General features: G+C 40.1%; 1 protein-coding gene across 2 annotated transcripts in view; it reads left to right on the forward strand.

Annotated features, from left to right (window-relative positions):
- enox2 (ecto-NOX disulfide-thiol exchanger 2) overlaps window positions 1-23861 on the forward strand; it is a 169401-nt gene that overhangs the window by 114133 nt on the left and 31407 nt on the right. For both annotated transcript variants that reach the window (XM_069170718.1, XM_069170719.1), the window contains one exon: window positions 17260-17415. In XM_069170718.1, coding sequence (XP_069026819.1) covers window positions 17260-17415 — 156 coding nt within the window. The remainder of the gene's footprint in view (window positions 1-17259; window positions 17416-23861) is intronic.

Raw genomic sequence — 23861 nt, forward strand, 5'->3', positions numbered from 1 at the left:
CACTTAAATTATAACCAGCAGAGCACTGTGAGAACACAAAGACCCGACTAACAAAAGAAAAGGCAACTGATTCAACTGTGGTACTAAACAAACTTAACTCAGACATAATAAGGAACACCCTCCCAGCTAAGTAACGGACTCCATTACACAATCACTGTCCACATAATGATCAAATAGGCTGCCGCAATATGCAAGTTCAGTGTCAGCTGATAACTGGTAACCATCACATGCTGCTTCAGGTTTTTATTCATTGTGCCCTCGATGGGAAATCAGAATTAGGTGTGGCAAATCACCTCGTTGAGAGGAGGCAGTGCTTAGTGGAGAGCACACACACACACGCACACACAGACTACTGGCTATAACACAATGAAAGGTCAACTTGAACCACTGATACTCGGTTGACCACACGAAAAAGATTCCAACTGAGTTCATTTCGTAAGCATCAAAAAGCACATTATGACAAACTGCTTCAGCTTTGTCAAAATGACGATGATAATAAAAGGTTGTACGTTCACTCGAGGCATATTTCCTCTATATATGTTGTAGGGTCATGGCTCAGGACCCGTCTGTCGTCATTGGTTTAATAGCAACTGTTTTAACAGTTGGGAGCCTCTCCGTTATGGCGATTAAAACAATGAAATTGTATTAGTTGATTTATCCTGTGTTCTTACAACCTCAAAGAGCTTTTTGCATCTACAAGGTTGAGCTACTGTATTCTGATCTACCACGAAAATATCCAACCTTACCGATTGCTCTGCTATCTATAACATTAGGTTCAGCAGCACCCTCCCACTCCGCGTCTCTGAAGAGTGATTCTGCCATGTCTTTTCTCTCTCCTCAGTAGAAAGCCTTTCCCTAAAGCCTTTTATAAATCACTTCCCACTTCTTAGCTGAGATGCACTTTCATATTTGAAATATGCCAGGCTTGTGTGTGTGTGTGTGTGTGTGTGTGTGTGTGTGTGTGTGTGTGTGTGTGTGTGTGTGTGTGTGTGTGTGTGTGTGCACTTGCAGATGAACAAATGCACTCCTTGAGGAATATTAAGGGAAGCACACACACACACACACACACACACACACACACGTGGCATATTTCAAATATAGTAAATAAAAGCCTTCCCACCAAGGAAAGGGAGAGGACATAAGTGGCAGAAAAATGTGTCAAAGATGGAGAGCAGAAAAATTGACACTTTAATGTCGGGTGTTTTCAGACATATCTGACCCTCACAGACAGGATCCCATTTGGTGGATGTGATGGTAAACTTGTTGTGTTTTCTTTGGCTCAATTTCTTTTCACACAATTCACTTAAACACAGACGTTTAAACACACTCACCCTACTTAATGGCTTCTCGTGTGTGGCGCGAGACCAAGAAAGTCAACACAGGAAGGAGCTTCTAAGGAAGGTTCTGTCCACTCAAATATCAGGAGAGCGTTACTCATTCAGGCCGGACCTTGATTCATTTTCCAGTTTGCTGCGAGCAGCTATCGATTTTGCACGGCCACATCCAAGAATGCAGAGCACACTGGGCTGCAGGAGCTGTTCAGCTTCAGCTGGCAGTTAGAATTTGCAATAGGGTCAAATTGAGGTCTCATCTGAGGCCTCTCAACTAAAAGCAGGATTTAACTCTGGATTTAACTCTGGATTTTCAGGACGACAAACGTGGCTTAGTTTTTACCAGGACATATCACCATGGCAACTCATACTGCATATTTAACATGCTCCGGAGCAGATTAAGTTCAAGATAACAGATCAAAATGTGTAAAAGCACCGCCTACTGACCAATTAATTCTTTTGGAAAATGGTATCGCCAATCGTAGATGATCCCATGGTGCTCAAATAATGAGGAGGTCTCTGTGAAGGGCAGAATGTTCAGAAACTCTCAAACCTTTTTGGTGTTCCCTTACGATTTGTATACGAGATATAGATTTCATTTCCTGCTGCTTTTGGACACCGATATCATCTTACTCTGTCGTAGGATGATATCAGTGAGATTCAAGAAAAGCATTGAACTTGTGTACTTATAAAATATGACAGTAAGCCAGCTTACCGCTTTGCATTATGTTTTTATATTTATTTCCTATTCGCTTCTCAGTCCGTTTGACACTGACGGGGCTACAGCTGAAAGAATAAGACTAAAATGGTCATACACACCATAAAAATACACATCACATTTCAATCTATAATCAGATTTTTGCTTGGATCTCATCACATTATTGTTAGCTCTTTGTTTTAAAAAAAATATACCACTCTTCTGCTCGTAGATTTGTCCATGTTTGTGATTGGTTAGATGCTGCAAACGCCACCTCTTTTATGTGAACCAGCTCATAACTCAACTGGGAAAACCTCGGTTGATTAAGCGAGTTCATAATAATTCTCGTGTAACCGCTTAATGTGATTAAGTTTCTTCGGCTCAATTAAGCCAGATAAAAGATATCCTGGGTATGTTGAACCAGCCTGGTTGTACAGTCCTCTGGACTACCTCCTCTAAATGGTTTTGGAGTTGTTGTTTTGGCCAACGTCCGACTATAATTACAGTGTTCAGGTCTGCCCAAACAAATCAGACCAAGAGAGAAAACAAATCAGACTCCTATTCAACCACATTACACAACACGGGTTGGAAAATGCCCTTGGAGGTAAAGATGGAGGCTGTACACTGGACATATACACATCTTTTTTTAGGAGTCTGTATTTCAGATGAAGGGTGTGTGCGAAGGCGGCTGATGACCTCCTACTGAGATTCTCCCTTTGAACTTTATTCACAGTTGTTGAGGACCTTTTTAGAGGATTCCTTTAACTTCATAGCAGGAAATGTACCAGTATAACTAAAAACACTAATGATGGCCATGCCAGGATGTCAGGATTCACAATGTCAGGGCTGTGAAACTGGCACACATAAATGGAATGCAGCAATGTGTTATTAGTAGCTGCACCTGTGTTTTGCAAGTGGAAATGTCTGCTGTGAGAAAGGTCAGTTAAACTGCTCTTACACTTAATCAGACCCGCTGACAGTTTTAGCCTACAGCCATAGAACCATGTGTGTACACCAGTTGGTTTTAGTCTGTTTGTGTAATGAGAAGGAAAACTGAGTAAGTGCGTGTTGTGGCTGTAAAAATAGCTTTAAGGTCCTACACACACACACACACACACTCACGCGTGTTTTCACTGATCCCGTCTCATCAGACTTCTGCGTATGCCTGAAAGTAACTTCTTTCATTTGTCTCTTCATTGGTGATTACATTTTATGCTATTTTTTATTTGTACTACATTATATATTAAAAAAAAAAAAAAAAAGAAGTAAATATTATCCCACTTTGAGGCTTCAGATATTAGTAATTTTTATAGATTCATTTTCTCAAGTAAAATTTTGAATGCATGATTTTTGCTTGCACGTCTGTTTGGTGGCATTGCTTATTTTACTTAGTAAAAGTCGTGTTCACTTTGAAAGAATAGAGAGATGATTTTAGAGTTGGTTAGGTGACGGTTAATTATACTCAGCTTTGACAACATAGCGATATCCACTACAATTTGATTTAATTTCTTAACAGACTCCACACAAGTGCTGTTTGCTCATGTCCACACAATCTTTAGAGGAGCTCTCATTGGGCAAAATAATTCAAGCTGTCCTGTGTGGGCTGAGCATTGATGTGCTGCGCCTTTGAATGTCAATGAGAGTAACACATCAGATGTCAGAAGCAGTTTCAGAATAGTGATGTGAAGAGGAAATCAGGGAGGAGACGGTGATGAAAAAGGAGCCGCAGGTGAAGAAAACAGCTGTGACTACCCTCTTGGTCCACCTGGAAAAAGTGCCAGTGTTTCCCTCCTTTTCTTGTCTTCCTTCCTATTTTTTCCCCCTCCCTTTTCCCCTCCTGCTCATTCCAGCTGCGTCAGCCACTTTAATCCTGTACCTACGTCAGAAGACATGCAGTTCATCTGCTCCTCAAAGAGCTGAGCTCACGCACTTACAACCACACTTAGTCACTCTGAAATGCTCATCTGTCACCAGTTTATATCATAAATAAAACAAATATCCAATCAAACAACTGACAAATATATATAATAGTAATGTATTGATAATGATACTGAGAGCACATTTGAAATAACTGTTGTTTTTATCCCCCTGAGGAACAGTAAAAATATGTCCAAGTTTCAGGAAATGTGCTGCAGTTCCAAAGGAGTTTATTTTGTTATTACTCACAGGCTCGTATTTTTCCGCCCATGCATTGTTCACTTCACTCCAGCAAAAGGGAAAAAAAAACCAAGAACTTGTTGAACACCAGGAGAAATATGTTAGTGGGAAGAGATCTACTTTAGCTCGCCTCTTTTTCAAACTTTACAATGACTTTTGAGGACAAAATAGCTCAAGGTTGGCCACGGCACTGGGTGCCCATATATATGTAAATGTAGCTTCAATAAACTATTCAGTTCTGTATTAGATCTACCTTGTGCAAAACTTGGCATTAGCAAGTCCCTGTTTCTGCTTTTTTAGTGGTTTCTTTAGTGAGCCCAGTTTCATCATGAACTATTTTATGAAATCTCTGAACACAAAGCACCAGGCGCACGCACTCATGCACTCTCACTCACTCACTCACTCTCTCTCTCTCTCTCTCTCTCTCTCTCTCTCTCTCTTACATGTCACAAAAGCCTTATGCTGTCATGCAGCGTTTGTTACCAGAGCACCTTTGCCTTAGAAGTAATCCAGGTGGATTAGTTATTGATTCCCCATCATGACAGTACATCATCTTTCTCTCCTTTTTTGTTTCACCTCTAAACAACAGGGGAGAATCCACTGTAACTCTCTTTGTCCTCCCACGTTCGATTTTCTTTTTTTTCCACACATCTTTTTGTGTACACTTGCTCATATGTTTCCGGCATGCAGATTTAAGTGACCTTTTTTTTTTTTTTTTTTTTTATCTCAGTTTTCAGCTCATTCATTAAAAGAGACTTCCTCTGGTGAGCTGCTTTCATTAAACATTGGAGTTTACCTCTGTTTCATCCACTGTGAGCCCAGAATGTGTTTCTTCATCACAGATTCTTTCCCTGCCTCCAGCCAAGTGGATTTATCCAGACAGACAGCAGGATAAACAGACCACTGTGGGCAGAGCCCTCAACGCTCTGCAGCCTCGAAAAGTCTGGTGCTACAGTGATGATTGTTTAATTTCTGTAGATGGACTCGGTCATGGTTATGTATAATAGAAATGATACTTGTATGTTTGTGTGGAGAAACTGGTCTTGGACCATTGGCATGAGTCAAGATTGTACATGCTGTGATGCATGGTGTTTGTGGTACATAGGTAGGGCTCATCTAACCAGTGCTTATTGGCACCAAGAAGTTCCTTCAAGCTTTTCTGATTCTTTTTGTTTGCGTTTGTACTGTGGTTACCTACTGTTGTAATCCAGTGTACCTATATTGTGATTTTACCATTGCTGCATATATGACATCTGTCTACATTGTCTGTCTGTCCGTCCCGCAGGAGGGATCTTTTTTTTCTCTTGCTTTATCTGCATTTTCTTCCTTTTTTTGTTTTTTCTTTGGTCTCTTAAAGGGTTTTTGCTGAGTATTTCCTCATCCACGTAAAGGGTTGAGTAGGGATTCAGACTGAAAACAGGCCTGTGTTCAAAACTATACACAAAGCTGTGCTAGTGGGGGTGTGTTGGTTTAGGTACCAGTCAGGCAATGCAATACGATCCAGGAAGTCTGTTTAAAGTAACCGATAACTATATTTAAATGTTTATAAGTCACCAAAACACTGCACATTGATCTATATAAAACTGGACGTGCATCTCTGCACCAACTGCAGTTAGCCAGTGCAGCACCTTGCCAGACCAAACCTGAGCCTGGTTCAGTGTTTTTGCCAGAAAATGGTAGATGCCCTGTGTTGCTAGAGCCCCTTGCCTTGTGATGGATAGCCTCCTTTCAGATGTTTGAGAGGGCTGTATTTTTCCACACTGAGCTACAACTTGTCCCGAAGACAGCCAGAGGTTGGGTAGTTTGTGAATATTGTGAAATCCTCTGAGGCACATTTATGATTTTAGCTTATGTGAATTTAATTGATGTGACTTGTATGGCCCGGTAGAAATTCAAATAAAGACCCACCCCCAAGCAGCATTCACAGCGGCATTCAAATATAGGGTGCCAAGTAGGTGAGGAAAGGTTGGGAGGGTGAGGGGGGGGGTCAACAGACATGGCAGCTTGGAGACTGACCTTGCTGGTGTTGTAATGTGTTGGCGTCACATAGTTAGACCTGTCTCCACTGTGCTGTAGCAGCTCTGGACAACGGTCTGGCTGCACCCATACATCCTTCGGGGGTAGGGGAAGGAAATGCTCTGGCTTGTTTGCATTACTTTAAACCAATCAGAATTTTCTTGACTGGTACTAAACCCGGGATGCAGCGACAGTCCCTGCGAAATGGTGACAGTGGAATATTTGCATTTGGGTTTTAAAATGGTTCAATCTCGGCAAAAGACCGAATAGAACCAAGCTGGCAGTGTTATTGGATGATTCAAATCTTCGTCAAAACTTGCCGCATATAGGTTACTGCTCAGAGGCTGTTGTTGTTTCCCGTTGCGACTCTGATTTTCAAAACGAGAACAAACAGTTACAGGAGGTGAAGGTCACCTAAAATAGTCGTCTAGTGGCCGGTTTATTCAAAAATTGTCCATCCGATGAGTCAGACAAGGAGGGTGTGGACAAGACCCAGCTCTTCCAAACATCTCCGGAGAAGAGTGCAACACAGAGTCCTGGGAGCAAATATGACCCAAGTCATCTGAAGGGAACAGACAGAAGGGCAAGCTGCAGGTCAGCTGTGAGGGAACCTATAGTACACACTATTGATCAGCTGGCCAGACTTCATGACAGTTGAAGGTAAGGAATGTGACCCACATGAGACAGCAAAGATGGGGTCTATCGAATCTCTGGAGGAAATATTGATTGTGTGCTCTGCTCTCGTAATAGCTGGAGCTGCAACTTTTAAACTTTTAACGGTGTTAGTTTTAGTGAAGGTCTGCGGTCCATGTGCAGACAGTTTGAAACATTGACCCAGTGAGGAATATAAAATAGCAGTTGTGTAAGTTTGTAAAATCCAAAAATGTAAATAGTAAGGTGAACCTTTATTTGTTCAGTGAAGATGGAGACAGAGTAGCTGTTATGGAAAAGTCTTGGAATTTGACACCGTGGTTTCGTCTTCTGGTCAGAGAAGGTTATGGTGAAGGATCTTGGTTTAAGAACTTTAAGAAGGATTTTTTTTTTTTTTTTTTTTTTTTTTTTTTTTTACAACCAAATACTGCTTAATCAGGATGTTTGATTGCAATTCAATCTAGTTTTTTGTGATTATGAGCAAAAGCTTACTGTGTACAGTACCTGGTGAAAGATTGAATGATTTGTGCGGTCATGAACATGACGTGGCTAAGTCATGTCTTAAGGATAGCAAGCCCAAAGGCTGGTGAGTAAAATCTCAGATATAGTATGAACTGTGAGAGTGACGCAAACATTGCAACAGTAAAAGCAGGAATCAACATCTGGTTTCAACATCTTGGACATCTGACAGAGAGAATATCCTCCACCAGGAGAGTATTTCCCCAACCTTCAACAGGCTTCTCTCCAGCACATCCAGGCTATAAGCAGAACCAGATGTACAGCTATAGAGTTCCTCTTCTGCATTTCTCTCAAAATACATGCAGACCTCCCAAGATTTTTTTATTAACTAAGACAGTATGTTTTTAGTATATGTTGCCAGCTCCTCAGGACAACCGACTTGATCTGAAGTCTACACGTGTAGTTCGACCTTTTTGTGACTTGTGATGTCTTTAAATGAAGCGGCCTCCTCTTTGTCATTACTCACTTGATAACATTTGTGTAGAGAAGTGCTCTGTAATTATTATTCCTTGTCACTTTTCAACAAGTGTCTTCTCCAGTCTTCACCACAGTGTAAAAAAAAACAAACTGGTAGCTGCATGGGCCACACAGATATATATATATATATATATTTTTTTTTGTCTGGTGTCATTATGAGACCAATTTGTTTTTGGACAGTCCTGGGACTTCAGAGATGGTCAACATATCTATGGCTGCACCCACAAAATTAGTGTAGCATGGTCAAAGTTTGACTTTTGGTGCACTTTGTCCAGACACAAAGCCCTCACAGCAGACCACCTACAGGTTTTCTGTGGTAATGTGAATACATTAGTAGTGGGGACAATGTGAATGATTTATTGGAGACTCCTCAGTTGACTGAAATTCTTAAAAGTCGAGCACTAAGTCGACACCTGGTCCCAGCTAGCACCCGGCTGATGAGTCTGTCAGCCCTCAGAGCAGCAGGCCATCAGAGGTACGTCTCTTAGGTGGAACTGGTCAGGGACAAGGTGTCGTCCTGTTGGCGGCGAGCCCCAGGCTATGGTGGGATTTCGATCTCGCCAGCCCCCACCAGGGGAGGTCTGCAGACAAGGACAGAGACGACAAAAGACCAAGGCACCAAAAGCAGACATCACGGGGGGACTCTTGACCTTCCGGAGACAAAAGCAAGCGCACTGCAACTTTCTGTTTGCTCGATAGTCTGTAGGAAAGACAACAAAAAAAAAAAAAAAAAAAAAAAAAAAAGGGGGGGGGGGGCATTTTGTTAACTAAAACAAAAGCAACAACAGAAATGTATATATTTGTATTCTTTTGTCAATCACTCATTGAACTACACAACATTAAGCGCCTCAAATATTTGACCACCCTTCAGTGAGGTTTAGTGAAGCTTCATGTGAGCGAGCAGTAATTTCTTGTCTTTTCCTGTTGCCTGGCTTTCTCATTTTTGTGTCCATCTGACCTTGAAGGTGAAGGCTATTTTACCTAACCGAAAACCGCACAGTGGCCCAACACTCCCACAGCATCTCAGACGTGGGAATAGGCTTCGGCAATAATAATATATGACTGTTTTCACAGCAATGATGGTTTTGATTATGCAGTTTGGTTTTCTCACATTTTGAGTCAAAGCTTCTTTTTGGACGAAAGAAAAAGTTTGTAGAAAGATACTGACTGGAAACACACACTTCACAATAAGGAAATGATTTAGCTTTTCACGTGGAAGTATTTGCAAATTTATCAGAATAAATTTAGATGCACATATTTTTGCTCTGGAAAATAGATAAGCAGACTCCAGGGACCGACAACTGTTCCTTGAATAAACAAGCGTTACTTTGCTACATCCCACTCGTCCTCATCCCTTCCCCGCAGCTGCCGCAAACCCCTGCACCACTGTAGGCACAGTGGAATATATGAAAACTTGATGTCATCCCTCATTAACCACTCTTTTAAACAGTGTGCCTCATACGATATGAGGGATCCTCTCATTCTCACACATTAGCTCACCTGGATTAACATTAGGAAATACATTAGATGACAGTCATTCCTTCTGCCGCAAGCATTGTCCAATCCTTGGACTGAAAGCCGTGTCCTTTTTTCTGCTGACTGCTCAGGAGCAACACTGGTACAATGCCAGAGGTTTTTGGCTGCATGTAGGCGGACAGAGTGGAGAGGTAAAGACTTCCTTACCTCAGATATATTGTATGTCTGGAAAACAAAAATAGAAAAGTCGTTATGAGGCTACTGAAACGGGACTTATCTGAATTTGCTTTCCCATCTATGGTAGATGTATTTGCTTATTGTAGACTGGATATTGTTTTAAAGTTCCATATTTTATGGAGATTTAAGGGTTGGAATAACTTTTATATGCAGAGAACAGTTTTTGTGTATATCCTGCAGGTTGCACAGCCGGGGAAATGTTGCTGCAGAAGAAATGAAGTTGCAGATATTCATATGAAAATACAAAGAGGGTGTCTCTTAGCAGAGATTAAGAGAGGCAGCCACTGGTGGGGTTCCATGTGGCATGGCTAGCTCGCCTCATTAGAGAATATTATCCAGCATGGCTCACGGCAACCGCATATGTCCTCCCTCCAACCCTCCCCACCCACCGCTGACTGCTAGAAGGGACGTTTACCATGGAAATCAGAGAGAACAAAGCGGGGGGGGGGGGGGGGTGACATTAATAGCAAGGAGCTTCACACAATCAAATGTCAAGGTTTTTTTTTTTGTTGGTTTTTTTTCAGTGTGCCCGTCAATCTCAAAATGTAATTACTTTGAACAAACCTCCAGGAAATAGATTGTTTAACATCAAAAGGACATAATCAAGACAGACTAGAGGTAGAGGAAAGAAGAATGGGTGGAATGACCTTAGAGGCCAACATTGTGTATGTGTGTGCATGTGCACTCGTGCGTTGTTTGTGAATCTCAGTTTTCCAACATGAGAGAGAATAGAGGCTGTAGCTCATAGACGAGCAAGGTAAAGAGGATCAGACAGATGTGTGGTCGTGTGTGGGTGGACCCAACCGCAGGTTTCTTTTGTTTTTGTTCTTCAAGAGGACCCCGGTGCTCTCTAAATCTCTCTGTGGAGTTTCTACTGCGTCGTAGAGACCCATCGTTCCTCTCCCTCAATGAGTGCACTGCATATTGGCGAGAAGCACAGGCTGTATCTGAGCTAAACTGTTTAAGATGCGTCATTTGTGAAAAAGCAAATTGGAATTGAGGGTCATTTCACACTATGTTTACCTTAATAACCCTAAATATTCAAAGTGTACATTTCCCAGTCATCAAAGAAACCTAATTCATTGCTTAGTTTTTCTGCCGCAAGAGAAATCCTAAAATTGCTCTCAAGTTAAAGCTCTGATTAATTATAATCATCATGTAAATGTTTTGACTATAAAATGTCAAAACAAAATTAAAAATGTCCATCATAGTTCCCTGGAGCCCTAGGTGACATCTTTAAATTGCTTGTTTTGCCAGAATCACTGAGTTTCTGCTCTGAAAAGGACTTAAGTGTGTAATTGCTTAATAGTTGCTCATCAGTTTTCTGACTTTTCAACTAAACATTTCAGCGATACTCCTCTTTTCCTATTTGTACTATTGCGGAATGAACAATCTGACTCTTGTTCTCGAATCAGTGCCAGGCTGCTCTCTAAATTATTACTCAGCAGATTTACTGGTTAAATATCTTCAACATAAGTAATGATCTCTTATAACTGTGTCCAAACACGCTTTCAATATTTTGTATATGCTACCTTTCAGTTTTTTAATTCATAATTAAATATCATTCCATTGTTAGCTTTTAAGACCCACAGCACTTTGAGTATTTAAGGCAAAATGTCTCCTCGGTTATTAAAACTAAAAAAGTATCATTGAGAAGATATTTTTGGCACATCATTTGCTCCAACCTTCCACTGTTTCATAGAAACACTAAATTATTTGCAGTGTTAAATTAGCAAGGTCACTGTAAAAGTATCAAACAATGATGAACTAAATGTATTTAGAGTATTTAAAGTACAATTTAGTGGTTTGGCTATTATACAGAATGTATTCTGTATATGTTGTTGGATTACTACAACTGATTCCATAACAGAGGAAGTGAGGCAGATTCTAATTACTTTATCCACAGTTGCATTGTTTAATATATAACAATTATTTATATGTTTTTAAGTACAAAACGTGTTTTGTTGCAATAATCTTAATTTGGATAGCAGAATTGAAAAAAAAAAAAGATTTCCATGAAGGGGATTATTTTCTTCATGAAGTAATTTTGTCTATAAAAAGGATATTATTTTTACTGTTGAGTTTCCGAAGACAGATTGTGTTTGACTCTTAATATCAGATTTTGCTGAATACTGTCTTACATAGCAGACCATTTTAAAGCACAAAAATCCAATCTCTCAGGAGTTTACTACTTTAAATATGGCATGCATGAGAGAAATATTTGTTTCTGCAGAGGCTTGGTTGTTCCAGTGGCTGCTTTAGTGAGATTAAATACAAAATGTTTGTAATGTTGAACACTACAGATAAATGTAGTTGTTGGCAAGACAAGTTTTGGCAACCATACATTTATTGAATGTCAAAAAGGTGTGAAGGACAGTGTTTGAGCCACTGTAACATTTCTGATGCCTTTGGATTTGTTCTAGTACGAGATAAAACAGCTGTCATTTAAGTACGTCGATGACACATACACCCACTCATCCTTGTAACATTATTACGGTTTGTAGTGAGTGAATAGAGCTGTCTGACTGCTTTTCCTCTTTATGTTTAAGTGTGGTACAGTGCTTAGGGACAGCAGCAGCTTATTAACCTCACTCCACCCTTACAATCAGCTGTAAATGAAATTTCAGATTGATTTTTACATCTTATTGATCTCCTGTAGTGCTTCTGTTTGGCCTGGATTTTGGCTGTGATGGTTTACTCTTTTGAGGGAAAACAATAGATGATGACATGCAACAAATGACAAAGGACATTGCTATTACATTGAATGTACCATTAACAAGAACAAGTTTAATAATTTTAACCATTTTTAATGGAATTGAAAATTGGCAATAAAGTTTTATTTAAGTTCCGGCTCGGCTGAGTATTTGAACTTTGAACTTGGTGTTGCTGAATTAATGTGTTTACCTTTTTTTTTTTTTTTTTTTTTTACCAATCAGCTCTATCGAGCAGAGTATTTCTCCAGATAACTAACACATAGCCCCACGTGTCTCTTGGCCAGGTGCCTGAAAAACTATTAAAGAAGTGAAGAATTAATGAAAGATTAAATTTTCCCTGCACATGATAGAAGTGTTAAAACTGCAGTACTTGAGTTTGTATAATTTTTTTTTTGCCTGCAGATGGCAACATCAGCATGTTGACATATGCCGCTCCAAAGGCCTGCTGTCGTTTCTTTTCCTTCTGAAGATGACACAGGTGGTCTGAAATGGTTTGACTACACTACTCCGCCTTAGGGAGAATAAGCAACCTGTTAGGTTAAACTGCTCTGGAAACTGGGACTTTGTTTCTTGCAATTGCCTAGTATCTGCATTCAGCAAGTATTTGACCAGTTTCACTGCTTAATCTGATATACAGTATATACAGTGTGAAGGACAGACAGCGATGAGGAGACCTTCTTCTACAGCATTATGACAAATGCCGACCGCTATTTACACTGGCAGCAATGCTGAGTCCTCCCACACAGCGCCAGGATCAGATGGTCATGTTACTGTTATAGTGATTGTGACTGGGCAGTATTTATTTTTTTAATTTCTGTAGTTGTCTGGTTGTGGCTGTTTGTATGTTCACAGTGGAGATTAATTTTGTTATTTACATTATTGCACTACACAGTTCAGTCTTTTTAATAAAATATAGAGGCCTTTTATGACATAAAAGGGTGGCAAGATGTATTTTAATTCTTGTTGATACAAATAATTACAAGGAATTACCATAACCATACCAATCGTACTTTTTTTTTAACCATAGAAATGGTTACTGTAACACAAAGTAAGATAGTTACACAGCAAACATAACTTTATGGCAAAGATCATCATCATATTTTCAGTTGATGTGATCACGTCAGGTCACATCACCTCCATATAAAATCTGGCCGTGTGTTCCCCAACATTGAGAAACTAGTAGTCTGAGTTTAACCTCTCAGGCCCGATACTTTTGATTTGCATTCAGCATAGCCTGAAAAACATGACGGGCTGCATAGCATCAACACAACACAAACACTGACTTGCTGTAAATTTTAAATCCAGAACTCAACGTAAATATCCTAATGTTAAACGTAGCTACTGAGAAAACTCCAGGTCTGTCTGTGTCCACTTAAAGCATGCATTATAATAAGTAGCACTGAAGGAGCGAGGAAATAATGGTATGTTAGTGATAAAACATGTCCTCGAGCTATATTGTTGAAAATGGAGATGAGACCTCTGGTGTCGCTGGAAATCCTCAGGAAGAGGTAAATAATCTCCTTCATTACACACAGCTCTGCTACATACTTTCTTCAGGTCTCTGGCTTTTTAATAGTTCAGGGTAAATATGTAGGCTCACGAACACGCGCACGCACACTGAATCCAGTGGAAACATAAGCAGCACTGCAGTGAAATTGCACTCTGAATAACCGGATAGTTTTCTCCATGCGAGCTAAAACCGAGTTTGCTTGGCATCAATATGCATCGTAAGCATGTATCCTCGTTTTACCTCTGAAACGATGGAGCAGGCACTCTGTTTTGTTTCCTCAGTCCTTTTTCAAGGCAAAGTGTTTGGCATTCAGGCTAGCTGTTGCACCGCCCTCTCCTCCTCCATCCACCACTTCTTATCTTCTCTGCCGCTCTCCGTCTTCCGTTTCTTCACCCTAACATGCAGAAGAACTCATCAATCGCCTGGCAACGAGGGTCCTTATCACCTGCTTCCTCTCACTCTGACACCTGGTTAGAGACAGATGGGGAGGTCATCAGTACACATATACTGTGGTTTCCATCCATTTTCCCTTAATGTAACTCACTTTGCTCTTTTTTTTTTTTTTTCTTTTTGAGGCCGTTTTCTTTTCTGTATGTCGCCTCTGTTTCTCTTCCCTCATTTTTGTCCTTCACTCGTTTTTTATCAGTCTAACATATTTATTACACCCTCTCCTGCTTCAGGGACCTATTCCGAGTCTTTGATAATGTGCACATTTCTTTATTCTCCTTCACTTACTGTCATTTAATTTATCCATTTTCTCTCCTATACTAATATTTAGAGGGTAGTGCTTTTGAGGAAAAGTTTCTATACCCACATTCTTTCAGTTAACACTGTATACTGAAGAACAGGGCATTTTTTTTTTTACTGGATTTATTTTGCCATTGAACATTAAAGTTGTCTGAATTGTAACAGGACCCACATCATGTTTGCTGCTGTTATTTTCTGTTGGTGGACACTATCGCAATTAACAAAAAAATGTGCTCATTTTAACACAGGATTAAAGATCCAAACTAGATGAAAAAGAAATAGAATTTTACCCTTGAAAAATGTTTGAGAAGCTTAAATTGTGGTAAAGTCAGCATTGTCTCGTCCTTTTGAAATATTACTATCTGCATTGTTGTAAATTGGAGCTCATCCTGTCGGAGGCCCGAATTATTCCTAATAATTAAATAAATATGAAATAGATAAATATGAAATAACATGAACACATGATGCACAATATATACATGAAACAATTTGTGGTTATTAAAACATAATTTATTCTTATGAAATGGCTGCTTTGGGTGACTACAAAAAAAAATTACAAATAGTACTGGATGGATGGATGGATGGATGGATGGATGGGTGGATGGATGGAAGACTGTAAATACGAGATGGTTCAGTAACGAGAAAACTAAAATGACAACAGAATAGACTTTGGATCTGTTCTGCAGCCGGACCACAACCCAAACCATAAAACTGGAGTCATAAAGAACTTTTCTTAAGGAAGAAGCAACTGAAAAAGCCTAAATCCTCAGAAGAACGAGTTCAACATACCTGCCAGCTACCTACCTTTAAAAGGCAGTGCAAGTGTACCTACAGGTACCTAAGGGTGGTCACCAAATATTGATTTGATTTTGTATTGAATCCAAATTGTAAACAAAACTATTGGCATTAAAAGTAAAGTAAGTGTGCTCACTTTCCATTTCTTGGTCACATTTTTGCTTTAAGAGTTGTCTCTGTTTATTCCATGATTCTGATTTCATTAACTATCTCACAGTCAGCAAGTAACAAGCTCATGTAAAAGTGTGCGTAGCCAGTGTGTCAGATAGATTTTGTCACACATGTCTGGTATATTGCAGTGTGCGTATAATCTCTAGTGAAGGATTTGTTTAAGTGAGCAGTGCTTTCGCTTGCACATACGCAGGAACATAAACACTACACACCCTGCGGCATAATTGCCAACTCCAAATGCTCTGCAGGTGATGTTGTGGCAAATACTGGAGGGCAACGTCATTTCCATTTCAAAAAGTTCCATACTGGAACATATGCGCATAAAAGCGCCTGTGGTGGCTATGAATACCACTGCCTGTGTTTTTGTGTGTGGGTTTCTTGTGGCTTGTATTCACATTATGTGCCGGTACCACACAAACAATGACTACAGAGAATCCGTTAGGATCCTTTGTTATGGTTGCCACACAAATATGTGTCAGAGAAATGATGCAGTTCAGATGACATCTATATAATGTGATAAATTTGTTATTAGGAGGACATGGGTTGTATAGTAGAGAGAAAAAAATTGAAAATATCTTCAAGAGACCAATATTTGCTTCTTTTTGGACAATTAAAACAAACGGTTACTGTTGCCACTGATGAAGGCTGCCAAACTTAAAGGAAGTAATAATTGAATCCCAGGCCATTGTTCTCGTGATCATTTGAACCCAAACCATGATCTTTCCCAAACCAAGTGTTTTTGTAGCCAATTCTTAACTGCAGCATTATAACACCATAAAGCAGAGGTCTTCAACAGGGGGTCCGCGGGGGCACTGCAGGGGGTCCGTGAAATTTTTGGTTGATTAGACAATTTTTCATATTATTATTATTTTATTTTTTTTCACAAATCTAAATGTCTTTAAATACACATTAACATGAATCCAACATATTGTAGCGAATGGATAAATGGAGGCAGAATATGTTATCTTTCAGTCAGAAATGCGCACATTCAGCGACACACAGGAGCACAGGTTCACTCACAGCGCGAGACTAGCCTGGACCTGTCCCTCCAAGCTTCCTGCACTTCTCCAGTTTAATAAAAAATTGTAAAAAAAATGTATACAATATATATATATATATATAGTAGGGGGTCCCTGCTCCATCTCTCTATCAGTTTGGGGGTCCTCGGCCTGAAAAATGTTGAAGACCCCTGCCATAAAGCATTCATATTTTTTAGCAGTGACTGCAACAGTTTTAGAAAGCACAGACTATTGCAGCCTGATCTCAGAAATATGTGAAATAAACACGTAATACGTTAAATAACCGCCACAGTGTGATTCGGTGTTAGGCTGTCATGATCATTTCATGTATTTCTGTGATATGCGGCCTGTGGTAAATAAACCCTCTCTGTTGTGCAGGTTTTAGACCCTGCTACATGGTCTATAAGGTCATCATTTAAACAGCAGGGGCGACGGAGAGAAAGAGTGACTCAGTAAAAACTTCTTAAAATATGCATGTTGTTTACGAGATGATTTATTCATGAATGGCTGTGTGAAAGGCTGCTCGTGTGTCATTGGTGTTGACAGAAGAATCACTCGGAGGAGGTACACAATGTGAAAAGCAACTTAAAAGATTTAGTATAATCTGAAGTGATATCTGACCAAAGGTTAGCTGTTGAGTACAAGTGTTTGTTTAATGGTACTGTGAAGGTGTTTTTTTTTTTTTCCTGTCTTATGAAAGAGCTACCGTTTGATCTCATTCATATTTTTCTCCTGCCTCCAGATTTTGACCCCAACCTTGGCATGATGGCTGGAATTACCCCCATGAACCCCATGATGCCCGGCCTCGGTATGGTGCCTGCGCCCCTCGGCCAGGACCTACCTATTATTAAGGAGATCATCCACTGCAAGACCTGCACCTTGTTCCCCCCCAACCCCAGTAAGTCCTAATACAATGCTAATCCTGAACCGGCTACCCCCCACTGCCTCGACCTTTTCTTCCTCTTAATGTTAAAGTATTACACTGCTGTGGACAACATCCAGCTCTATTATATTATTTGGGCTTTGCAACAAAAAAGTTCCCCAAATAATCTCCGACTTCCAACCATATCTCGTTGCCTTCCTCAATAGATGGAGTTGTTAAGTTATCATCAGTTCAGTGTGTAATTAAGTTTTTTTCATTATTGATTAATCTGCCAGTTATTTTCCTGATTTAAATAATTAATAACTTGGTCTACAAACTGACAGAAAATAGTGAAAAAGCCCCCCCAAAAATCAGTTTCCCATAGCCCAATGTTATATCTTCAGATAACCTGTCTTGTCCTTTACAATCAGTCCAAAACCGCAAGATAGGAGATGGTTTACCATCATAAAACATTAAGAAAAGCAGCAAACATTCACATCTAAGAAGCTATTTTCATTTTAGGCTGAAGGATAATTAAAAGGAATAGTTGCAGTTTCATTTTCTTTTGATCTACTGATCGTTTTAGTTCTAAATTTGTTCCAAACTTTGCCCCAAATATCTGCTCACTCTTCACTGGAGGCAACAATGAATGATGAAGTGACACACGTCAGGACATCACTATTTGTTTGATGGAATCATCTCTCGCCAAGAGATTTGAGATTGCTTTTTGTTTGATATCATGCCCTAGACTTTTATGAAAATTTTGTTGAGACTTGTTCTTTATCACTTTGTTTTTTTAATCAAAAAAGTCAGCGTAAGAGCAGATCATCTGTGCTGTTTTTCTGTCCCCCTTTTTTCTGCCCAACCACCATGAGCCGCATTTACATTCACACAAACGACTGTGAAAATATTCAGGGGAAGTCTCTTTGTTCAGTCTGACTAAAGGTGTGCTGCACAGGCTGTTGTTTATATTTATCTCCCCACCACCTTCCAATTACCCAGAGTTCTGGAAGAAGTAGTGTGTGTGTGTGTGTAGGGGGGGGGGGGAGGGGGGGGTCCTACAATTGATCCAACTTTTCCTTTTAGATTTCGTGGTACAGAAAAGTTTCTGCCGAGGGACTTTTTTCAAACAAGCGTTGCATGTCGTCTTCAAGGTGAACTAAAACAAAAGCTCCTCGCCGCAGTAACATTTGGGAGTTTACAATCCTTTTACAAAACAAAACATACGCTCGAGCGTTCTGTTAGGCAAATATTGCTTTATTTTATTAGCACACCGGTAAAGCTTGTTTTAAGATAGTCCTGTATATCTGCTTGTGTGCATTATGCCTCAGTATAAACTGTTGCAATATATTGCAGGGAGTAACGCTGATTAAAAGTTTAACCGCACCTGGGAACATCTTTCTAGCTAGTCCTTGGGAGCAAAGAGAGAAATGCACCAGGTACTCTGTTCAAGGGCACGTATAAACCCTGAGGCTGAATGAGGGATCAGCTTGTCAAGAAATTACCCAACAACCTGACAGCCTGTCACAATCACTATGACACAAGTGAAAACTTTGTCTTCTTGTGTTGTGGCATAGCATGTATACATTAATTGCGCATGTAGCCTTTTCAACCATTGGTGGTGCAGGATTTAATTGTGGACGTTCGTCTTTATTCTTACTTCCTACTTCCCTGCCTTTCTACTCTGTCCCACTTACACTTTTCTGATCCCCATCTCTGCTTAAGATCTCTTTGCCTGTCACCTATTTCACAGTCACATAAAGCAGTTAATCTCTCAGCCAGGTTTTATAAAATAGACAGACATCTGAGGAAAACTGTAGAGACCTGATTGTTCTCATGAAAGCCCACAGGCATGGTTAAGGCCCTCAGAGAACCGCAGCGTTATCATGCTGGGTTGATTGTGTGACCCTGGGAATTGTGTTGTTGATTTCTTTAGCTCTCCGAGCCCCTCGAGAGAATTTAGTCGCAGCTAGAGAGCTGGACTAAAACTAATTCAAAGGCTTGTATGGGTTGATTTGTCTGCGAAGGTTGTGGCTTGTTACCAATTGTGTTTGTGATTCTGACGTCCCCTCTCTGGCTCCCTAATTATATCTCTGCTTTGTGGTGGTTATGTTGTGTTATTGACTTCATTAGACCATGACCACCAGGCTGTACTGTGTCACATTTACAGCCAAATGTGAAGCTGTTGGGATTAGAGCTGCATTAACAATTATATATTTTTTTTTCTCACAAGTGAAGTGACCATTAAAAATGAGATCAACACATGTGATCTGGTGCAGAAACAGTGCTTCAGGAACATAATGTTTAAGGCGTATATCACAACCATAATGTCCTCTGTTTAGGTCCTGGCTCTCCCCATATTTGCCTGTATTTCCTCTCTGTATCTTCACTTTAATAAATGCAAAATGTGAAATAATGAGAAAGAAAAGGAAGCTGAGCCTGAAGCTAAAATGTCCTAATCTGAATGGGATCATCCTCAGCCCAGATCTAGAAGGAGCTGAATGTAGAACTGCTGCTTCTTTGCATTGAATATTGGCAGGATCAGGCATCTTCTCAGGATGTCTCCCAGACGCCTCTAAGTGGGAAGTATTTCTTAACACCTATACACCTTAAAGACCCTGAAAATGCTGTGGGGATCATGTATCCCACCTAGACTGAAAACGCCCCAGGATCCCCCTCAAGGAACTGGAGGAAAAGGCTGGAGAGAAAGCCGTCTGGGATATATCTGGTGACCTCGGCAGCCGACGCAAACCCAGACCTGCAGATTGCAGCAGGAAATGAATAGATTGGGTAGAATACAAGATTAGGCTTCTTTCTGCTCAAACTGTAAGAACGCCTGCTAGCAGTCACGCAGGTTACAACTGTACACCAAATTCTTGAGCAGAAAAGGTCCACTTGGTGTTTCACATCAGAAGGTATAAAATGTGCTTGTTAAGTTTTATTTCTGATATTATCTTTTTAGCATCTGTCTCAGTAAAGCTGTGTTGTCTCCCGGTAGGACGGGGGTTGACGGCTGGGTGAGAGGAGAAAAACGATGATCGAGACGCCTCATTATTCCATACTGCATGCTGTCAGAAGTGCTTTTAGATGAAAAATAGTAAGGTTTGAGGACAAACGGAGAAGAAATAAGTGTGTTCATCCAGACGAGATACAATACAGTTGGACTATACTTCGATATTTAAAAACTAAAAAATTTCCCCTCGGGGATTAATAAAGTAACTACCTAACCTAACCTATTTAGCCTATAACGCTAAGTGTAAATGGCACACAGAAGAAAAGTCTTTTCCAGTTTTAGTATCGTGAGATCAGTGCTACAGGAGCCCCTTTGGTTTTAGATGTAAGAACTTCCGCTCTGAGCCGCTGCTGTATTACAGTTGCAAAAGGTCTGGAGGGTTGGACAGTACGTGAGGAACGAAGGGAAACGAGCACTGATGTTTTCTGCATCCAGGCTTTTAGCAAATATCACGGGCGAAAGCACTGGCGTCTTAGCAACAAGGTTGCATATGGTGTCCATCACAAGTAGTCATTACCCTGCTGCTTCCTACGCTCAACCTGACACCGCATGCAGCCTCCTCTCTCGCTGACCTTTCGGCTGAGCAACAACAGCCCCTGCAGCCCTCCCTCAGCTCCTGTGCTCGCTCCCTCTTTTATCTCCTCAGTGTGCATAACCTTACCATCAGTGTGCATCATCATCAAGATCTTTTTCTTGCAGTGTCCTTCTTTCTTTTCTTTAGCCCAGCCCTCCCCATTCAGTCTCGACCCCGCGCTCACCTTCTTGACTGCCACCTCTGCCTACTCAGCTAATTACTTCTGAAGTGATGCAGTACCCCTTTTTTTCCTCTAAATGGCTTTCAACAGCTTTACGCTCAATATTTGGGACCTGTGGACTCACTTTAATTGTAACTTTGAACATCAAACACTGTGGTGCCTTCCTCTTTTGCTCTTTCAAACTTTTGAAGGTAGTTTGAGAGAAGTATTTTATAATTATTTCAAAAGGAAAGATGAAACGTATTTGTTTTAAGTTCTGAGGATCATTGCGGTGTACCCAGCTGTTACATATTTACACGTACTGTATACACACTCCATTTGGCTTGAATGAAGAAAGATATGTTTTTGTTTTTGTTTTGGTTTCTTTCATCTGTGTGTTTTGTGTGTGTGTTTAGGACTGTTCTCAAATAAAGACATGTTCAGTCAGTCTTTAATTAATCACTTAGTTTAACTGAAAACTCTTTATTTCTGTATTTATTGTTCCTCAGCAGGTAAAAGCAGTCATGTCTGAAGAAGATAATCAGCATATTAGATATTGTTGTGATGCCATTGATACGTGGCTTCTCAATTTCAGCTATGAATAACAACTTAAATGTAGTTTATAATAAAAACATCTATAAGGTGGGCTTTCTAAAAAAAAAAAAAAATAATCATCATTTCATTAGTCACCCAACACCCGAATTAAAAATAGACAAATCCTCAACAAATAGTTGGTTAGATTGTAGAACAATTGTGCCTCTTCCTCCATCTCATAAATCTTCACATTCACAGGTTAATGTATTGTTTGTTCATGTGGGACGAGAATGAACTAAACATGTTTACTTGAGGGTGTGTAAATGTAGTTTATCTTGTGAATAACAGTCCTACGAGGGTTGAAGCCTCCTTCCCTGCGGCTTCCCCTCGGGCCATGAAAAGGTGTTTAGCCAGTCAGGGTGATGGATGGTGATGACCTGTGTTAGTGCAGCAGACCGCTGGGTGGCCACACAGACGGCTGGCCTGTGGGACGGGGCTGGACTGACAATCAGCCGCTGTGGTTGCTTTACAGCTGCCTCCACATTCACCGAAAAGTCAGATTTCAGAATAAAAGCACGTCACACGGCTTGTTAGCAGTCATTGATTCGTAAAATCTGCAAATTTCCCAAGAGTCAAAACGTACAACACCAGATTTGCATTATAATTCAGTCCAATACAACAGATTTCATTATTGGGTGCTTCTGAAGCAGTTTGTTGTGTCTTTGAAATTCATTACATTATATAATTAGTTATTTCTAATGTTTTGATTCCAATATATGCAAATAAGTTGGACGCATCATAATATAAAATGTTTGAAACATTGTCTTCATAACCCATTAATATATCTCTTCTTCTGCTTATTCATTAGAGGACAGCAAAATGATTTTAATAGCTACCAACAAATTTGCAGATTTAAACCAAACTAACCAAAACTTTCTTTCACAAAATAATTTTTTTTTTTGTATTTACGTTCCAACATTGCACTTTGGGTTATTGCTGCTCTGCACCTGTTCTCGTCTCTCTGTCCTCATCGCTCTATCAGCAACTCGCGGACCGAAAAGGTCAGTTAATTTGGAACACTTTGTTGCATCCGCCAACAAAGCTAGTTCTTGCTATCGCAAGCTTTTTCTGCACCGCCTTTACTTTCTCCGTCCATCTCGACTCAAAAATAGTTTAATCCGCCAACTTTAGAGGTCAAGGAATGAAACTTCTGTTGGTATTTTGCCTCAACAGTCACATTTAAAGGAAAGAGGAGGCAGAGGGAGGGACGGGTTGTCATAGCCTGTGTGTGAGAGAGTATGAGGGATACAGAGAAAGTTAAAAGAGAGGGACAAAGCTGGCTTGGACTCAGGGACATAAAGTTTTGTTCCAGAGTGCTGCATGCAAGAAAAAGGAGTTCTGACAGCAGGGGATTATGAGCAGATCAATCTTTTCAGCCAAAAGAACACTCTGACTTTGGATCATTGTGTTCACAGCTTGATTTCTTTACCCCAGCTTTACATATTCCAGCATGTTGTTTTATTTCTTACAAATAAACAGTCTAACCTTTTACGATTGTAAACTTTGATAATGCCCCGAACCAGGGCTTATTGACCCATTCTTAATAAGTTTGAAGATTTTCCCTCCCCCTAATTAACACGCCCAAATAATGTCGGCTGATTGTGAAGCTGCAGAAGCAGCTCACTGCCAAGGGCTACCCCAAATGAGCTCCATACTGCATTTTGTAGAATGGGGTCAGCCACCCTGCTGTGAACTCCCCTCAGCTGTTTTTAGCGTATCATTCATGCTGTCAGTACCTACATGTTGTGCTACAGATGAGAGTTGGACTAAAGATGGAGCAGTAAATCGTGCAGCTTTGTCTGAAGTTTAGCTTCACAACAATCAGTCATTGTCACCTTATTTTGTCCTAAAAGAGTGATTGGTTATAGAGCAGTGCAATATACCAAAAAACACAGCATAAAAACACATTTGAACTCAAATGGAACAGAAATGGCAAAAGTATATAGGTTAAAAAAAAAAAATGTAAGAATGGAGACTTATCAGGAAAGTTATTTATTTATTTATTTATTTTTTAAGTATTAGACTTTGTATTTTCTGAATTATTATATGTTCTCGTCAGAATTTCAAGGTAGATTAAAGACATGATATGAAGATATACAACTTTGACTGTAAAGAAGGGGAATTGTTATACAGAACTGAAA

Source organism: Embiotoca jacksoni, unplaced genomic scaffold (assembly GCF_022577435.1).
Source record: "Embiotoca jacksoni isolate LCO1_2020_lvr unplaced genomic scaffold, fEmbJac1.0.p SCAF_5, whole genome shotgun sequence".
NCBI lineage: Eukaryota > Metazoa > Chordata > Actinopteri > Embiotocidae > Embiotoca > Embiotoca jacksoni.